Source organism: Varroa jacobsoni, unplaced genomic scaffold (assembly GCF_002532875.2).
Source record: "Varroa jacobsoni isolate VJ856 unplaced genomic scaffold, vjacob_1.0 contig01777, whole genome shotgun sequence".
Lineage (NCBI taxonomy): Eukaryota > Metazoa > Arthropoda > Arachnida > Mesostigmata > Varroidae > Varroa > Varroa jacobsoni.
Window position 1 is genome coordinate 22,100 of NW_019214691.1, and position 17,910 is coordinate 40,009.

The 17,910-nt window shown below is 40.1% G+C and overlaps 1 protein-coding gene across 5 annotated transcripts in view; it reads right to left on the reverse strand.

Annotated features, from left to right (window-relative positions):
- The window catches only part of LOC111272203 (putative sodium-dependent excitatory amino acid transporter glt-6), a 30,979-nt gene extending 13,363 nt beyond the window's left edge, over nucleotides 1–17,616 (reverse strand). Inside the window, exons 1-3 of one of the 5 annotated variants that reach the window (XM_022853508.2) lie at nucleotides 17,476–17,616; nucleotides 15,496–15,594; nucleotides 436–539 (exon numbers count right to left, since the gene is read on the reverse strand). In XM_022853508.2, the coding sequence (XP_022709243.1) occupies nucleotides 436–539; nucleotides 15,496–15,554 (163 nt within the window). In that variant the 5' untranslated portion in view covers nucleotides 15,555–15,594; nucleotides 17,476–17,616. The other 4 variants (XM_022853510.2, XM_086973198.1, XM_022853507.2 and 1 more) reach the window with 4 other exon arrangements.
- Nucleotides 17,617–17,910: the final 294 nt, after the last annotated feature.

The following is a 17,910-nucleotide window of genomic DNA, read 5'->3' on the forward strand; positions in this document are numbered from 1 at the left end:
TAACTCAACGGAAGTGAGAATCGCGCGTTTTAATCAGTGGACCAGTACAAACAGCACGCAGATGTTAGCGCACACATGCCCTTTTAGATCGATTGATAAGGTAGCGATTCCGCACTCGAACTTGAAAGGCAAACTATCACGCTCAAATACGCTGACAAAGCAGTCTTCAATGACAGTAGGTACATTGTACTTTTGTAGTATTTGAACAATTTGGCCTGTGTGGCATCCGTGGTTATCACTACTCCTTGCAACTTGATATTTTTCTTATTTTAATCACGTTACATTATACGGCTCTACTGAGGTTAGACAATTCCGCCATACGCCATCATATTTCCATCATTCTAATCACGTGAGCGCCTCTTCATTTCGTCTTTTCTCCTTGGCACGTTGAAACGTATCGTACGTATATTACTCTACTGAACGATTTCAACTCACCAAAGACAGTGGTAACGAGGAAAAAATTCTTCCGAATTACAGTAGCAATCATAGTCACGATTGTCGACATATCCGAATCGCTAGAAACTGCGTCGGCCTGATGCCTGCAAAGGATCGACAATTACAGCTTTGTTTTAAACGAAGATAAGCCATAGTAACTGCTATAGCAAAGCTAGAAAATCAAACACAGGAACCATCGTTTGTGGGAAAGTCAACATAAATTGAGCCTTGACATATTTTTAGATAACGAATACAATTAACAAAGCAAGCAAGCTTCTATTGAAAAGCCCGAGGCATGAACAAGTGACGATGGCCGTGTTACGAAAAAAACACATCTTGTACGTTGTTGTTTTGTTTCTAGATTCAATAGCTATTTCTAGCTAATCAACTCGCAGTAAGCGTTACGCGCACATATCTCTAAGGAACTTTCAAATGTCCATCGCAGAAAGAACGATTCGTGTTTAACAAAATTAACTTAAATTTAATGGTTTAAACTAACGATTCTGGCACAGCGGCATCGTTTTAGGTCAATGCATGTTTCGTGTGCTTTGTTGACACAGCTGTGCGCGCATACGAAAGCGTCACAATATGGCCAGTCTGTCAAGAATATTAAATAAGACACTACAAAATTCTTAATTTTTGACACCAAGTAGAAATTCAGTGTGAATTATGAGTACTTTATTTCTGTCTTAGAATGATGTACTTCATGCAAGCGCATTCAGAGGATTGAAGGGTAATTACTGGACGCTCTGGAAACCAAATCCACACTATCTGTAGTGTAGTAAAGAGTATTAAATAATAACAAGGTCTTAGTAATTTATCTTCGAATAGTCCTAATGGATTAATCCCGTCACGCAGAAGATCATCACCTAATTAAAAAGTCTCAAATCGTTTAATACTCAAGTTTTGATCCAACTTTGGCCTAGGCTAGAGAAACTACAGCGGTTTCGGGAGAAATGATTCGAAGAAGGCAACTCAATAAAGCATCTGAGCTATGCCAGCATTCTAGGGGTTTAGATCGAACAGCGAAAGGATATAGTCTTGCATCCCGTCACTAAAAATCTCGTACGTCTTTAACTCGATGTAGTCTAGACTATACCTTAATTTTAAATAAGTTAGACTACAAGCTCAAAACTGGATAACTATTTAATTTTTCTCTTGTATGCAATTAAAATATATAAAAAACAAGAAAATTACAATTATCAATTATAATGATTTGGAATATCGACCGGCACCCTGCAGCCTTCGAATCAGCGTACCTCCATGTCATTAATTTAGCGAGTTTATCCATACGGAGCATTGTTCGTATCTCTCTATGTTCCGAGTTCTACGTCTTGCAGCCGTTCGACGTAATTCCGTCAGATGGCTAGTTCCCAGCACGAAGCAAAGCGTGTCCGTTCCCAGGCTCGACTCTATACTACAACGTATCCCTAATATTATCAGGCAATTTCCATACCCACTAAGCTATGATGGAAACCTTACTCATGTCTAACTCCTGGCCGCAAGAACTTTGATCCTATCTGATGGGAGATACAACGATTTGCGAAGTCACATCATTTCCCGATACGTCGAGTGTACCTGTAGATTGCTATATATATATATATATATATATATAGATAACTAGAATTACACGTCTTTTACTGAATGGAAAATTTCCACGGCGGAGTAGTTGTTACAACACGAGCGTTTAAAATAGAATGAGGGTTGTTGTCGGTGCATTGTTCCTGTATAGCGCGGCCGGAACTTCGGCCTAAGTCAGAATAGAACAGATTTTCTGTAAAAGCAACGACAGCACTGAGCACTGCCGCAATGGGCGGTCGACGACAGGCAGGCAGACGTTAATGTACGTGAGCCCGATCGTGTCGCCCTTAGGCAAATCTTAAGCAAACTATGGGTCGAGCAAGTAGAAAGCTCGTTTTGCATCGCCGTTATCCAAGGCTACCGAGAAAAAAAAAAAAAAATATTACCCCGAGTTACCGATGGCACAATTCTAATAGCTCAAGCAATCCGTGAAAAGTATAGGGAAAGCGAAAGTGTTTGAAATTTCGTTGCTTGCTTATTGTTTACATTTTTAAAAACGAATCATCCCAGATATCTACGAGGGCGCATGACAAGCAACGTTTGCATTGGACACTCAGTTACAATGTCGAGTTGTAAATTTTGACCCTTTATAATAATAATAAGGAAACAAATTTAGATGAGCAGCATAGCCGCTAACAGATGAGATTCACATGTGAGAAATTCGAAATACGACCGAGACACATTTATTCCGTCGTTCCGACTGCAAGCGGGTCCGCACATTTCACATGTCTACCAATGAGTTGAAAACGATAGGCCCCCTTTTCTCGAACGCTTCCAGTTGTGTGAGTTTACTCCATTCAGTTTTTTGGCCGACACTTCGCTCTAATAGCACCCCACAGCAGTAATAACTGCTCGACGGCGATTGCTAACGAGAAATGTTTGTAAGACGAGACAATCAGCCGATTGTTATGGGCAACGCGGGCACGGAAGACACGGAACACGCACTGGACGGTCTATGATAGCAACAAAGGTTAGCTCGGGCGGGCTATAGAAACTTTCCAGTGCTCTAATCACAATGACAACACTCCCGACGCTGCTCGTATAGCCCGCCGGTGACTATTTCATAAGCAAAAATAACTCTGGACCAATGGGTAGCGGCGTCTGTGCTGTCGCAGCTGCAGCCGCAGCGACAAATATAGCCCGAGGCCTAATTTAAGCCAGTGGTTCTATTTTTCTCGTGTTTGCAATGGCTTGAAACAATAGCAAATATGTCTACACCGAAAGGAATCGTTGTAGACGGATTAGGGCCAGTAGCAGCAGACATATTGTACTGGACTATGAATGTATAGTATAGCACCTTGAGCTTTAAGTGAACGTTGATTAACTATCTTAAGGTTCACTACCACAGAATCAATTGTCCTATTACGTGTTCAGGTAGGTCTAAACGATGTGACCTGTGACATGCTTTACTTCGCTTGCAGGGTTTCAACGACAAAAAATGTTAGAGTACACCATGCGTAGTTTTTTTTTTGCCGTAGTAATCGCCATTAACAAGTATATGGAGTCTGTGCTTCAATACAAAGTGCCCACACTTGCGTACTTGAAAGTCTCGTTTACTTTTAGTTGGTCTTGACCGAATTTTGGTCAACACCTCATGAAGGGTTCATTTAAGCTTCACGGCGAAACGGGGTTTCCAGCCACAGATTTGCTAGCTTACCTATGACGAAGCAGTTTTTATTGATTTTCATATTTTCAGTGTAATGTGGGTAGTTATTAGGTTTGTCCTCCGACTGTAATGAGAAGCCGACTGCTGCATAAGAAGCATGTCTCGCTAATGACCGACAATAGTTATCGTCTAGAGCAATAGAGGAAATATTTATCAAAGTAGGTTGCATAAATACACATCGCACGAAAATTTCAATCAAATGAAAATTTCTAAAATGCTATCGTAACTCGCATATTCCCTTAAACACTGAAAAAAAAAAATGCCCAGATGGCAAACGACCCTTACTGCTATAGCGATAGCTGGCCTTTATTCGTCCGATCCCTAATACTGGTTTGTAAGCCAATCTAAAATTCGGACAGATAACTTTCTACAGTTTTTGCGTTTTTTAAGTGAATGAAGGAACCTCCTGTCTATGCGTCAGGCCATGCGTCACACAACCAGTCGTGGTGTGGTGACTCGTATCCGTTGTAAAGGCCAGAGGAAAAACAACTTTCTAGAAAGTGGCTTCTTTCTCCGTTATTTCCGAATATTTCCATTTGTTGACACGCCTCTCGCGTTTACTTAAGACACGGCGATAGGGCTGTATGGCGGGTGTAGAATAGAGGCTCTATGTGTTGTTAGGTATCACCATTAGGCATCCTATCACACGGACGGCTGGTCCCTTGTGAAGAGCGACGTCGTCGAAATAGTTTAGTGGGTAACGTAGTTGAGTGCTAACCTTAGGGATACGTTGTGGTCTAGGTTCGAATCCATAGGGCACAGAAAAGAAGCCTAAGGTATTTCTGCACCCGGTGCGAAAACCCTGCGTCCAAATGTTATAAGGTTAGAAGGCTCAGTAGCGTCAGAATGCCAGCCTGTACTAACATGTCGATAGGTACAAATTTCGAATTTTTTTTTTAATCTCCGCCAAAATTTTACCGGCCAAAAGTTCTAGGTGAACTGATATTCATACGATCTATATACAGGGTGGTGGAAATGTTCTTTAGCAGTTTAGAAAAAAATAATTATTTTAAGGTATGTATGTATGTATATATATATATTACTGCAAACATTTAGCGGAAACTGAATTGTGCATGTTGATGCGTACTGAACGTTGACGGGCACAACTAACTTTCAACTGTTAGAAATTGTCGCACGAATTTTCTGTTGTATATTTTGCAAGGTTTATGGGCAAGACGCTATTTTTATTTTGTTTATTATAAAGATCTACGTTAACATCGCGCTTATTGAGCAGACCAACGTTTCCTGAATTGGTATGTATGTATATATCAATGTGTTTGTAATTTTCACTGTAATAACGTCAAGGTTATAAGGCTGCCCGGCCAAGAAAACCGCAAGACAGAACTGCCATAGTTGTCCAACACGAACGCTCATGTTCGTGGCGTTTGCCGTATGAGCACGTATCAGACATCACACGTAAGTGACAAAGACGCTTTTTTTTAACATTCTAAAAATAGCCCCAAGTGTTATCCCATATGGAATGGTGGAATGTGTCTGAGATAATAACAAGGCCGTCCTGCCTTTATGACCACTAAAAAAATAAGTACTACCTGGATTAGATTAGGTATGTCCGTAGACTAACATTCGAGGAACACGCGACGTTCTGATTTCTTTCGCTAATTTTCTCAAAAGCAGAAACTAAACTGGGCACAGACGTCAGGAATGCATTCACTTTGTAGGTACGTCGTCGCCCCAGAAACTCAACCTCTGGATGCATCGACCTCTTGCCTCGTCCCGCCGGAAACTAGGCCTAGTCTTTTTTGAAAATATATGCAGGGTGGGGTAAAGTGTACTTACAGTGAAAACGTATAAATCAGAAAAATGTTCAACTAATAGTTGTTGTAAAAGCAGGTTAATTAAAGCAGCATCCGCAATATCAACTTCTTGTCATTTCTACTGGATTTACATATCCGTTTCACAGTACATATAAATTCCCTTGTACCCAAACCCCGTATATATGTATGTGTACATATACTGTTTCTATGGCTTCGCTCGCGAGAAACTCTGCCGGCGACTTTTTTCAAATGATGTCGTCGTACAAGCCTTTGTGAAGTCATAATCAATACTTTCATATGAAGTAATCATTAGGTGGCGGTCTTATTCGAACATGGCTGGTCGCGTCTTCTTTTGTGTCGGCCGTGGGTCACTGACTTCAGACTTTGATGCAAAGTACAAGAGTCAAAGCAACGAAAAAATCTGCCTTCACCAACGCCTAACCGTAGGTATTCTTACCGCACCTTTTTCCCATTCAGAGCCGCACTGTCGGTGCATCTAAACGATTTCGATGAGGCAATAAATAGACTTTGATCCCGGAGTTTGCGTTCAACCAAAACCTGCGCAAAGGTCGACATCGGTCAATTTGAATACAATTTTGCTTAGGTTTCTCTAGGTCTTACGGAAATTTGTGTTTTGCCACAATGGGCATCCATTGTTTATAAATGTAAAACAGCTTATTTAAAGCCACTTGTTTTGATAAAACTATTGATGCCTAAACACTTGAACATGTTTTCTTTATCGATCGTAAAGTACTGATTATACTTTAAGGGTTCGGTTGCTAGGAAAAACCAGCTGTCCCTCTATGACGCAGCGAAGATGGCGTGTCTCAAGTGCTTTATCAGCCGTCCTTGCCCTGTGACAATAATCGTCGAATGTTTTATTATTTGGCAGCACTTTCGCAAGGCTGGGCTAAAATGTGAGGACTATTTCTGACAGGACAGAATACGCGTGGCAGAGTTTTTCTAGTCTTGGATATGTAGGTCACAAGCCCATTTTCGCTATCTGTAAACTTTCAGATCTATCAACCTTTTTTTTTGTTCATTAACTGTCGTCGGAAATCACTTTGAAACGCGAAATACTTCCTTTTTTCGTTTTTTTCGTAAGTAAAGTAGTAAAATATGGTAGAGTTTCAAATACTTAGACTATATTTTACCCGATGTCTATGATGCCTTCATGGATACTCTGCATTGCGCTCCCACTGGCTACGATAAAATGTTCGTCTTTCGCGGCTAAACCAAAAGTGTATGACACGTACGGTATGGTTTGTACGTCAAACGGATTCAAACTTTGGCTACTTGCTATAGCTACGGAGAAAGTTATACATAATATGGTTAGGTCGTTTGTCAAATATGGGTCTGGTTAACCGTCAGACTAAAAGTTTAAGCCCTGAAATGTCATATTGTCCGCGGCCTTTAAATATATTATCGGCAAATGCTCATATGTTGACGAACGGCATTCTATTGATAGCCAAGTCAGACAAAGGCGTTAGCAAGCTGCCCGGTTATATATACGTAAACTTTACTTAATAGTATTCAGACTAGTACTAACATTTTGGCATCTTTCTCGATACTCAATCTGACAGAACTCCCGAAATAGTCATTGACTAGCTATAGGACTATGATATACTGCCGCAAGCGGCACTGTTCGGTGAATCTGGGGGTGCTAGTTGTCCCTTGATCTATACATAAAGCCGTCAGGTTCTCTAATGAGTCCGTGTTGTTTCTAAGACTATCGATGGTTGACTTGTCCCCTGTTATGCCGTAGTCTACACCGGGCACTTGGCGGATCATCCTTTTCATAAATAATTTTTGGCGGCCTGCATATAAACTCGCCTCTCTAAGGTTTCTAGCCCTTTGATCGGCAGGAGGCATACTTAAAACGGTTTCTATTGAACATCTATATGTTATGCTTTACACCGTATGGCACACGAGTGCAGATTATGGTATTTTATTTTTCGCTCGTATTTTTAATCAGTACAGAGTCAACTATGTAACTAAGTTCACTGTAACTTTAGACATCATAGTCATATATTGTGTTACTAATGTTATTGAAACTACATAGTTAAAAGTGTGCATACGTATTGGGTAGCCGTAGTGCCTGCTGCAGAAACTAACATTATTCTTAAGCTTTTCAATATTCATAAATGTTTTTACTTCTCTATTGTAGCCCTCGTTAAGTCTTTAAGAGACTCGTTATTGGCCATCGCTTCAATCGATCGCTCCATCTAGCTGGAATCTCTGTCTATCCGTTAGTTGAGTGAACATATAACGTGTATCATGTGTGCATTAGCCAATGATGTCTATGGATTCACTGCCGTTTGTACGGGAATATCGCCAAATGTAATATTCCAACTTCAATTTACAATTGACATCGAAATAGAAACGTTCACCGCGTATACCATAACCCACGTTGCTTAACCCTCACCCTAAAATAGCTATAATTCAGATCTATTATAGTATTTCAAATTTTATATGAAAAAAACAATCCGCAACTTGCACATGATTAGACTCTTTAGCGAGGGCAACATTTTTCGCACAGGAGCGTAGAGAGTAGGTCTATTCATATGGACGTTGCCCCACCATTTAAATGCCAGTGGGCAACCTACATGTCAAACGAGTCAAAGAGATACACGATAACGTGTTCTTAAACTAAACGAATGTTGTTACTAAATATAGATTTATATATATTCGCCGTCCTTCCACCAATACCATTGATGTCCAAAATATTCGCAACATTTAACGAGAACTCAGAACTAGAAAATTCGATGTTTGAATCAGCGCGGGCTTTTATCGCTAGTGCGCTACGACCTATTTATTTATGCGCATTTAATGCGAAATGGCCAAGTAGCTTGTTGAGAGAAAGAAGCTTGCCCAATCCTGGGTTTGCTGCAGGGCAAATGTCGTAGATGTAAATAATCACTATAGTGTTTAAACAGACGAAGCTGTTTTTAAAACAGGAATCCCTTGTTTTAGGCCAACTTCACCTATGAATGCGCTATCGAGCTTTTCAATCCTGTCAGGCTACCGACTGATAAAGCATAGAATCAAAGCAAATCATCAAAATTTTTCTCTTTTTATTAGGAACGCATTTCGTTCATCTTTCGTAACCAATGGATTAACAACTGAATTAAGGTGACCATAAAAATAAGAGTCCTGTTAAACCAAAAAAATTGAAAATTAGTATAAGCTTTCTCTATTAAAAATTCTCTGGATAGGAAGTGTTTCCCTTAAATACGTTTAGCTCGATATCTGATCGTGACCTTTATGTCCAACCTTGTACTATACTTCTATTTTTTGTGAATGTGTGGATCAGATATATTCATATAGTATATTAAAATGCTTCGATTTGAACAAAATATGCGTAACTAGATATAAATATCTAATTTGTCTGTCGGGCAGACATAACGACATGATATATACTGTAAACGGTTTGTTTTATTCTTAACTTCTATAGTTGTGCTACTGTAGTGCAATATTTTGTCTATGTAGACACATACGTCCGGTATCCGGATCCTGTGTTGCGAATAATGTGCTTGGACATGGAGCACACAGCCCTTTCCGGGACAGAGTTCACCATGGTGCCACCAACCCACGACTGGCACCAGCTTCATCCACTCACTTCGCGCCTTACGAAGCCCCCACCGCTTCAGTAAGTCGACGAATCGTTTGCTTTCTGTGAATCCGCCTTTCGAACTTAGCCCACGTTTAGCGCTTCTCCAATTCTCTTTTAGGCGTCAGTATTCGTCTATAGCGATTTGATCTGCTAAATATTTGCGTGATTGTGTGTTCGCGCACACTAAGCAGGCTCACTTCTACCGTAAAACGGGGCCTGACTTCGCGCGATTTAGTCCTGATGGGCCTCGGTGACAACAACAGCACCGAAGTTTCGTGGCTCTTAGCGATAAAAACTATAGACGAAAACACGCTTCGACTTTTTTCTCGCGATCTGATCACCAACTCGGTTGCCAGTATTTTTCTCGTACTGCCCTCCACCAACTCAAAAACTCTAACAAGAAAACAGCATAGTCCTAAGGCCAAACAGCACTGGAGTTACCACTAACACAATTAACAGTCACCATTGACAGGACAGGACCTCATTACCGCTAGACTCCTATGGCTTGTGACTCGTCTCCAGTTCGTTATGCGCCAGACAACTTTATCACCAACTCAATAGTTACTGACTCAATGAAACCCAGTGCTAGCACAGGCCAATTTCGCCCTTTCTCCAAAGTTCTAGTTAAGTCTGTAGTGGTGGCTGCAGCGCCGCCCTCAGCAGCAGCAGCAGTAGCAGCAGCAGGTTAGATGATGCTGCAAAAGTTTTTTCAGTCGGCAGCAGTAATAGTAAAGGTAGTGGAAATTGCGGTACGATTAAGATGCGAGCGTGTGTGTAGAGGAGGGGTCGCCAAGGGGGGGGGGGGGCAATCGTGGACCAATGCTCGTGAACTGAGAGAGGCCGCACTTGTTACAACAATAACTGCCTCGTACAGCTCTAACGTAGCCCGAGAAAGAGGTCCGCGCAGACTTCGCCGTTGGCTGCCTCCATTAACGGGCCAGCTGATAGTAGACTTTAATGGGCAGCACAAACACTCTACAGGATACACTCTGTTACAGGCTTCTGGCTCTGGTCTTCTCTTCGCGATTGTCTGCCTCGCGACCTCTGTTTTGTGTATAGACAGTATGGCTGGTAAAGGTCCTCACATAGTTTATCCTTTGTCACTCCTGTACCCACAGCTGCTACTCGGAGACTCACAATGTCATCTGTTCTCGGTACTGTATGTGAGAAACAGTTGTTGTTGTTATTGTCGTCATCGACGATGCTGTTGTCGTTGTTGGCGGCAATGTCCTCATCGGCGACGGCAGGACTCCGCACCGTTGGGCTTCACGAGCCTACAAATGGACCTTCACTAAGAGAACAGAGACAGCGTAGCAGATGCTAAGCCAGCGCAGACGCTTGCTATAGGCTCGAACACACAGAAGCGAGCGTAACAAACACAGGTTTGGACGACGAGCACTGGCAACGAGCCCCTTGCCAGCTGTCTGTGATACGACTGACTTCTATTGTTGCCACTATTTGGTGTACAGGAAATATGTGCTACTGTCGGCCAGATAGTCACCTACTGTCTGACAACGACGGAACGCTGAACTTCGCCGAAAGCTGATGACGAGCGTTAAGTGACTAGCTAAATGGAAAGAAGGCACATTTAGCTGACGAGACACAACCGTGACTCTAGGCGAGAGCACCAGCCTAGGACACGGGCCGAGTGAGGGGACTACGCAGAGAGTGAGGGTAGGTGCCCACGATAGCCACAACTCAAGAGCAAAAAGCTCACGTGTTTGAAGTGGCCGCCCCACAGACACCGCGACTGTAGGAGAGACCGCATTTCGTGGATAAAATTGTGACAGGTAGTGGACAAGTGCAAAGTATGGAAGGTTCTGTGAGTTCTGACCACATCAACTGCTGCAGAAAAATGTTTTTTTTGATTGGACAAGGAATACCTGTGGGAGACAATTATAATAGTACCATACGCCTTCAATAATAATGATGAGGAAGGGACAATAGCGATATTACGGGTACATGAAATCGACACAGTGTCAATATTGAACCTGTCTAAGATCGATTTGTAGATGGCGGGCCAAGCGACGGAATAAAAATTACTAAAAAATTTTATAAACTACTCTATACCAGTGTTTACTATAGGTGTGCTTAAATGCATGAGAAGAAATAAAATCCATATTGAAAAGTGAACTGAATGAAGCTCTACTTCATTTGACTTCCTGTAAAAACAAAACAATGTTTGCACCTAAAGATAGGGCCCGTTGCCGGCACGACGTCAGTATTTATTTGACGTGCCAATCGAGATGCCGCATTGAGAGCCAGCTGACGCTCAATCTTTTAAAATCTGCAGAATTACTGATTGAAGCACACTGTGCAGTTACGCATCGGCGAACTAAATCTGAAATTACCGGCAGTATCTTTAAGTTCGGCTGAGTCATGAAGTCTCAGACAGATTCAAATTTATCAACTAGTGAAATTTTTTTATATAGTACGTGACACCTCATGGAATAAAGGAAGATATAGACAGAACGCTATCATATATTATTATTATTATTGTTTTCATTACAGGTATTAATTAATTGCTTTTCTTATTCCAAGAAGTCTTTCGGGCCATAATATATGCATTTAATAGAAAGTTATGTACCATTGAAAGGTCAAACAGTATAGCGAGCGTATTTAGAATCAAGACGTTCCTCATTGTCGGTGCGAGCCAAAGTTGTTCCTACAACAAAAAGCTCTGTCCTTCAATAAGCGGAGCGAAGTCGGTTGGTCGCCAGATAGATCATCCCGCTCATTTCGGCCATAAGGAATTAGCGAATACATCTTTACAAGCTATTGTGTCGAAACTGCTAACTAGGTTATGTCAAAGGCAAATGGTTTTCTGCAGAAAGAGAAATTTCTGAGGTATTGCTTAAATAAAACCACCCGATTAATAGTTATAATCGTAATACATTCTGTTTCTTAATAAAAGGGGTTTAGATATGTCGTTACTGTAGTTCATTTTGCAGGTTGTAGCTATGGGTTTCGAGAGTCACTATCCGACTGTATATAAGATTTTGGTAATCACATAATATAATGATGCATAGAACGACGTAGGTTTGCACTTGTCAACCTGCAAACAAAGGTTATTAAGACCTTTGGCTAAACTGACCTTCAACTTGAAAAAGCTACGAAGTTTATACAAGTCTTCCAGCTTAAAGTGATTATTGAATTACTCCCAAAGCTTTGAAAAAATTGTAAATAGTACATATTTAGCCGAGTTCATTCTAGCACTAACCATTTTCCAAATCTCGACTCTGATATACATCTCCTTTAAAAATCGAACCATAAACCATTTAAGACAGATATTTTCTCAAATGAGGTTTGTTCTTTATAGTTATGTGTTCTTTCTATATGTGTTTAGCTACTTCTCTGTCGAAGTAAGCTCGAGTAGAACTTTCACTGCATTATCGGCTTAAGTTGCCGAAATTCATATATGAAGTAGAACATTCAAATTTGAGCAAACTTTAACATACTGCCTATTGTTACGGACATTCCAGCTTAAAGTAATTATTGATTCACTTCCAAAGCTTTAAAAAAGCATATTTGGTCGGGTTCGATTTCTTCTATGTTCTTTTTGTATACCGGAATAAAGCCAGCTGCTTTTGAAGCAAATCTCTTGAAATTTGGCGAAAAACGGCGCGTCATTCTTTTAATTTTAGCAGCTAATATCTGCTATTACGCAATTTTTCCACACGAAGCGAATCTCCATCAAAATGCACCTAAGAAACATCCAACCTTTTTGCATCAATTTTTCTACTAGTTTAACAACCTACGTTATTATCAATTTTCATGTGGTTTCTGAAAAACCTGAGGAAAACTTTCATCAGACAAACCGAAAACTCTCAATAGAGTTTAGATTTAAAGGGCCCAAAAACGTATCAACATGCTTCGAAAAGCCAGTTTTGGAATACCTGGATCTCTATATGGAAATTAATAGCCGTTTTGGAATGTAAAAAATCTATTACCGATTATTGTCCAGATAAGCCATAAGGAGGAATTTCTTTTGCGTTTATGCACGTTTTGGATTTCAAACCATTCTAAGCCATTGCATTTTTGGGTCTTTCGGCCTCATATTAGCCCTGGATTTTTAACAACTTATGAGAAACATTCTTGCTGGAATATATATTTCTGTTTAAATACAGTTTTAGAAACAACTCACAGGGAAAAAAATCTAGATTTAACCCTTTATATGTTCACGCAACAGAAATCGTGAAATCTGTACAAATATAGACAGTCAAAAGATATACTATAGTTAAGCTAGCTAGAATCAGAATTGTCGTAGTTTAGCCAGGATAGAACCGACTCATGTGTCGTATGATAACTAACCAAGCAATAAGCTAATAGAAAAAGGCATCATTTGAATAATTAAAATATGCTAAAAAGCTTAATGTTAAATACGACATGTTGACATTAATATAGAACGGGATGCTTGGAAAGTGGCCCGGGATGGCAGCGTTGAGTAATTCGTTTCTTTCAGATAATTTGCTTTGATAAAAACGATATTCCTCAGACCCGCAATAATGTAAAAGTGCAAGTGGACGTAAATATTAGGAATAAATAATTAAAGAATTTCGAATTTTTCGAAGATGTCTTAATCACTGTATTTCGAGCTTTTTTTGCTCTCCATACAAAGTTCATATATTCAAAATTTGTAAACATTTTATTATGGCTATTGTCGCTATGAATTTTGTTATCAACTATGTAGAAAAGTGAAACTTGCTGTAAGATAGAGTTCTTAGGTGAGTGCCTTACGAGATACATCCAGCATTAAAAAAAATAATACAGCAGACCCTTTTTCTCCCCAACTCTTCTGTCTATAACGTCGTGTGCTTGGAATTGCACACAGTTACTCGATGATAATTAATAAACAATGCCAGCTGACGTCATTTCAGATAGAAATATTTTAAACAGCGCAAAAAAAAGCTGCTTATTAAAATCTGTAGCTTTGGAATAACCAGAACGAACAGGATTTGGCGCCATGTATAACAAGTTGATCAGAATTCTTATCAAAGTTCTATGGATGGTAGCAGCTAGAATAAACACACACGGGTGGACGTGCTACGAGATTGTCAATTAACTCCCTATCTCTGCGCTAGATGTTTTTCGTAGAGGTCGCTCTTTTTCAAATAAGTGAAAAAAAATCTGTGAGCCTCGCGGGAAAAACTTCCGAAAGACATTTTCCTGCTCTTTCCGTCTATACGCTGTACTATGGGAATTAATTAACATTTTAACTTTTTTTTTTCACTCTGAACCGATTTTTGAGTTAACCTACCTGCTTTGCGACGAAAAGGGCAGATGAATTAATAACAACAGAAATAACGCGGAATAATATATCCTTATATCTAGTAATATCCATATATAAACGAATAGTCAAATCTCAAACTAAAGTCAGTGGTAATGAAGACGATCTCGTAGGGAGATTAGGATTACATATAACATCAGGTAAAATATATATCAGATATTGTGCACTATATTCCGATTCGAATCACACTATCCAAATGTATATATTTCATGAGGAAAAGTGCCTTGAGTTCATATTTTGCTATACAAATTTAATAATTCATGATAACAAACACAAATAAACATTACTAAACTCAAATAATTTATATGCACGAAACCATTTGTGTTTAGAACAATACCCACGAAACTGGATCTTACTGGTCTCTTAGCTCCTGGTATTTCGGTCATTTCGTACTGGGATTTACATGCCCGAGTTAGGAATTCTGGGCCTAAACAGGTAGATAACTAGACTACTACAAAACGATCCTTTTCATGAACAACTCGTTTGCCTAACGACGGTTTCATGCTTTTATTATTGAGTCCTTTCATTTATACTCATCTATCAGTTTCACCCTGAATAGCCCACCCTGACCAGCTGGTAAATCTGGGATCAGTAAATCCTATCAATTATGATTGGCATGTTGGCATTAGTATAACAGACTTTTCATCGACTGCCTATTGTTTTAATAAGCATAGCATCAGCCAGGTCTGCGAAATCCCGATCCTTTATTATAGGAAATATTTCCCTTCAATTTAGGAATTTATAAGGTTTCTTGATTTCGATGGCACATGGGAGTAATCTCAGATTCAACATGCCCACAGGTAACTACTTATCTACTACAACTTAAATGGGTTAAGTTTTTCTATTTATATTCCCTGTTCAATGCAAAAGGAAGAAAAGGGCACGTTTCAAGTGATCTTGGTGCCAGAAAATGAAGAGCTGTGAATAATTTCCAACTTAGCAAGCTTTCGCCAGACGCGAAAAAATTGCGCATTATAATTTGGACGTAAACTGAATATATTATTTATTATACTTTTCTATTTTTAACAAAAAAAAAAACCAAGAGAAATAACGAATTTTTGCCGATACGTAATTTATTGAAATATGAGCACTCGAAGAAGCAATTTTCGTTTTCTCTTTGGAAAATCATTCAACTCACCGAATGGTCGAATCTTGTGATGTCGTTCTAGGCTCCATCCTTCTGCAAGACTCAAACATTTCGAATGGTGACTGGTGTTTCTGTTCAATAAGGTCACAGCTAAAGCAGAGTAGCAATATGTTAGAACTGACCGAAGTACCACCATCCAAGTAAGTTGTGTTTTACAGTGCCGTGTAGCACGTGAACACTTGTCATACGGATAAAGTGCCGTTTTCGAAATCACTAAGACCAGCTTTCATACACTCAATAACGTATAGAGCAGGTGCAGGACAACGATTGTGTCTTATATGGGGAAACTCCGCTCGATGTACTTTGCTGTTTTCTGTCACAGAGCCTCATCAGAAAATTCTACCGCCCTATTTCAAACTACTCCCTCATCTTAATCTAAGGGGCCTTAATTCAAGAGAGCGGCCATACCTAACATTACGCTTGTCAACTGCTTGTTGAAATGTTCTAAAGGATTAGCGTATGTGCGCGATTTCCTTGTTGGCGTGCCGTTAGGGATTGTTGTTAAACTCTGCCGACTTGCTTAGGGGAGCAGCAACTGAACCGTATCACGGAAACAACGACCAACGAAGCATCATTGCCAGTGGTCATTTATTGTTACGCTCTTTGTTGGCATTCGCCCAAGCTGGACCCTAACGTTTACAGCGCTCTTGGTGTCGAAGGACATACCCGGGGTATGTATAGACCAGTATTGACAATCCTCGTACGACATCGTTCAATTAGCTGCAATCGTTGGGATAAACAAATGAGCTCTATTATGTAGACTGTGTGTTAGCCCCGAGATCATTTAACAAAGTGAGTACTAATAGTACGTCCCACGTAATGGAGCAGTCATGCCAAATTTACCTATACTGAACATTCTGCAGGTAATGCTTATCAGAAGCCGTGTAATGCATGTGAGCGCTAAAATCTAGATCCTGACGCTGAGGCAAAATTTAACCCAACGTAAGGATAGATTGATCTCGGTGATGTCCCTGACAAAAAGGCATTAATGAATCGAAAATAAGGCCCATGCCTTTTCAAGTTCTTTACTCTGTCAGCCATTTCGGCGATGCCTTTCCACGATATTTGTGTGTCTCTTCATGCTCCAAAATAAGGTCTCGCTTACATTCAATGTTGTAAAAGTCGTATCTCGGATAGCAGTCCATCTATATATCACGCTCACTACGGTAATACTAAGGCGATCGAGTGCTTATTGCTTAATGATAGGTCTTTTAAGTTAGCCTTTTCTACACACAAGAAGCTAACGAGAACGCCTTAGGGAAAAATTGTTCTAACGTTTAGCTCAGAACAGTCATAAGTGATGACAGCTCGCTGAACTGACGTGAGAACGAGAATATAGCTTCATTACATTTGTTGATTAGCTAAGATATATCTAGTTCCTAATGGAGTCCCTTTGGAATCTGGATATACCGTAAACTACAGTCACATTTTTCGAGTTTATGCATAAAATTAACCGTGCCATAAAGCAGAGTGTTCAACGACTGCGATGTTGACCGGGTCAATTCATAGTATTAACTGGAGATAAATTAATCCTGTATGAGCATTAATTTTAAGGGACCGTGTATCGCACTCAGAAATCGTCTTACGATGATGTTACTGCTAACCATTGTTAGTATCGCGTGTTACCGCGAGAAAATCTTTCAGAAAGGGCAGATTGTTCACAGCCAACTAATTACATTGCTTGTAACAGCAGAGGCCACTGCTTCGTTCTTTTGTTCAGCCTAAATTGAAAAAGCTCAAGGAAGTTACTATCTACTAAAAATAATTATCAACTACTTGTACATAACACTTCATGAAATAAGCTTCTGTTACAACTACTTGCCTTTTGTTGACAAATCGCTATCTTAACAACAAAAATCATTCATCAATCATCAAGAAGGGGTTTAATCAGCACAAAAATGATGATGCTCAGTCTGATAGTTAACTCGACTTTTCCTACTAAATTGCACTGACGAAAAATAGATCAGTCACCTAGAATATGATTCCGCACGCGCGAGTTTTACTTGACAAGACAGGATGGTGATCTTCCGTCTACGTAAAAATGGTTCTTGTCTCTGGTATATTAGCGGGTTCTAGCAGGTTACCATGATAATCGATTGAATTGGTTTCAAGAGACGTTGTGTTCGAGGTGCTCAAACTACTCTCTCGCAATAAATCGCGATCAGTGTCAGGGCCGAGATACACACAAGCGCGTCGTACTCTTTGTAAGAGTGTCTCTGGAAGCACAAACGAGTTATCGGTCAGGTTGCATTCATGATGTTCTCAGCGAGGAGGAAAGGGGTACTCAGATACGATGATCTTAGCGGACAGATTGCTGACTCACGCAAAATGCCGCACTACTGATCCGATCGGAATCAGTTACGAATAATATCATAAAGATCTTTAAACTGATTCGAAATTGCACTC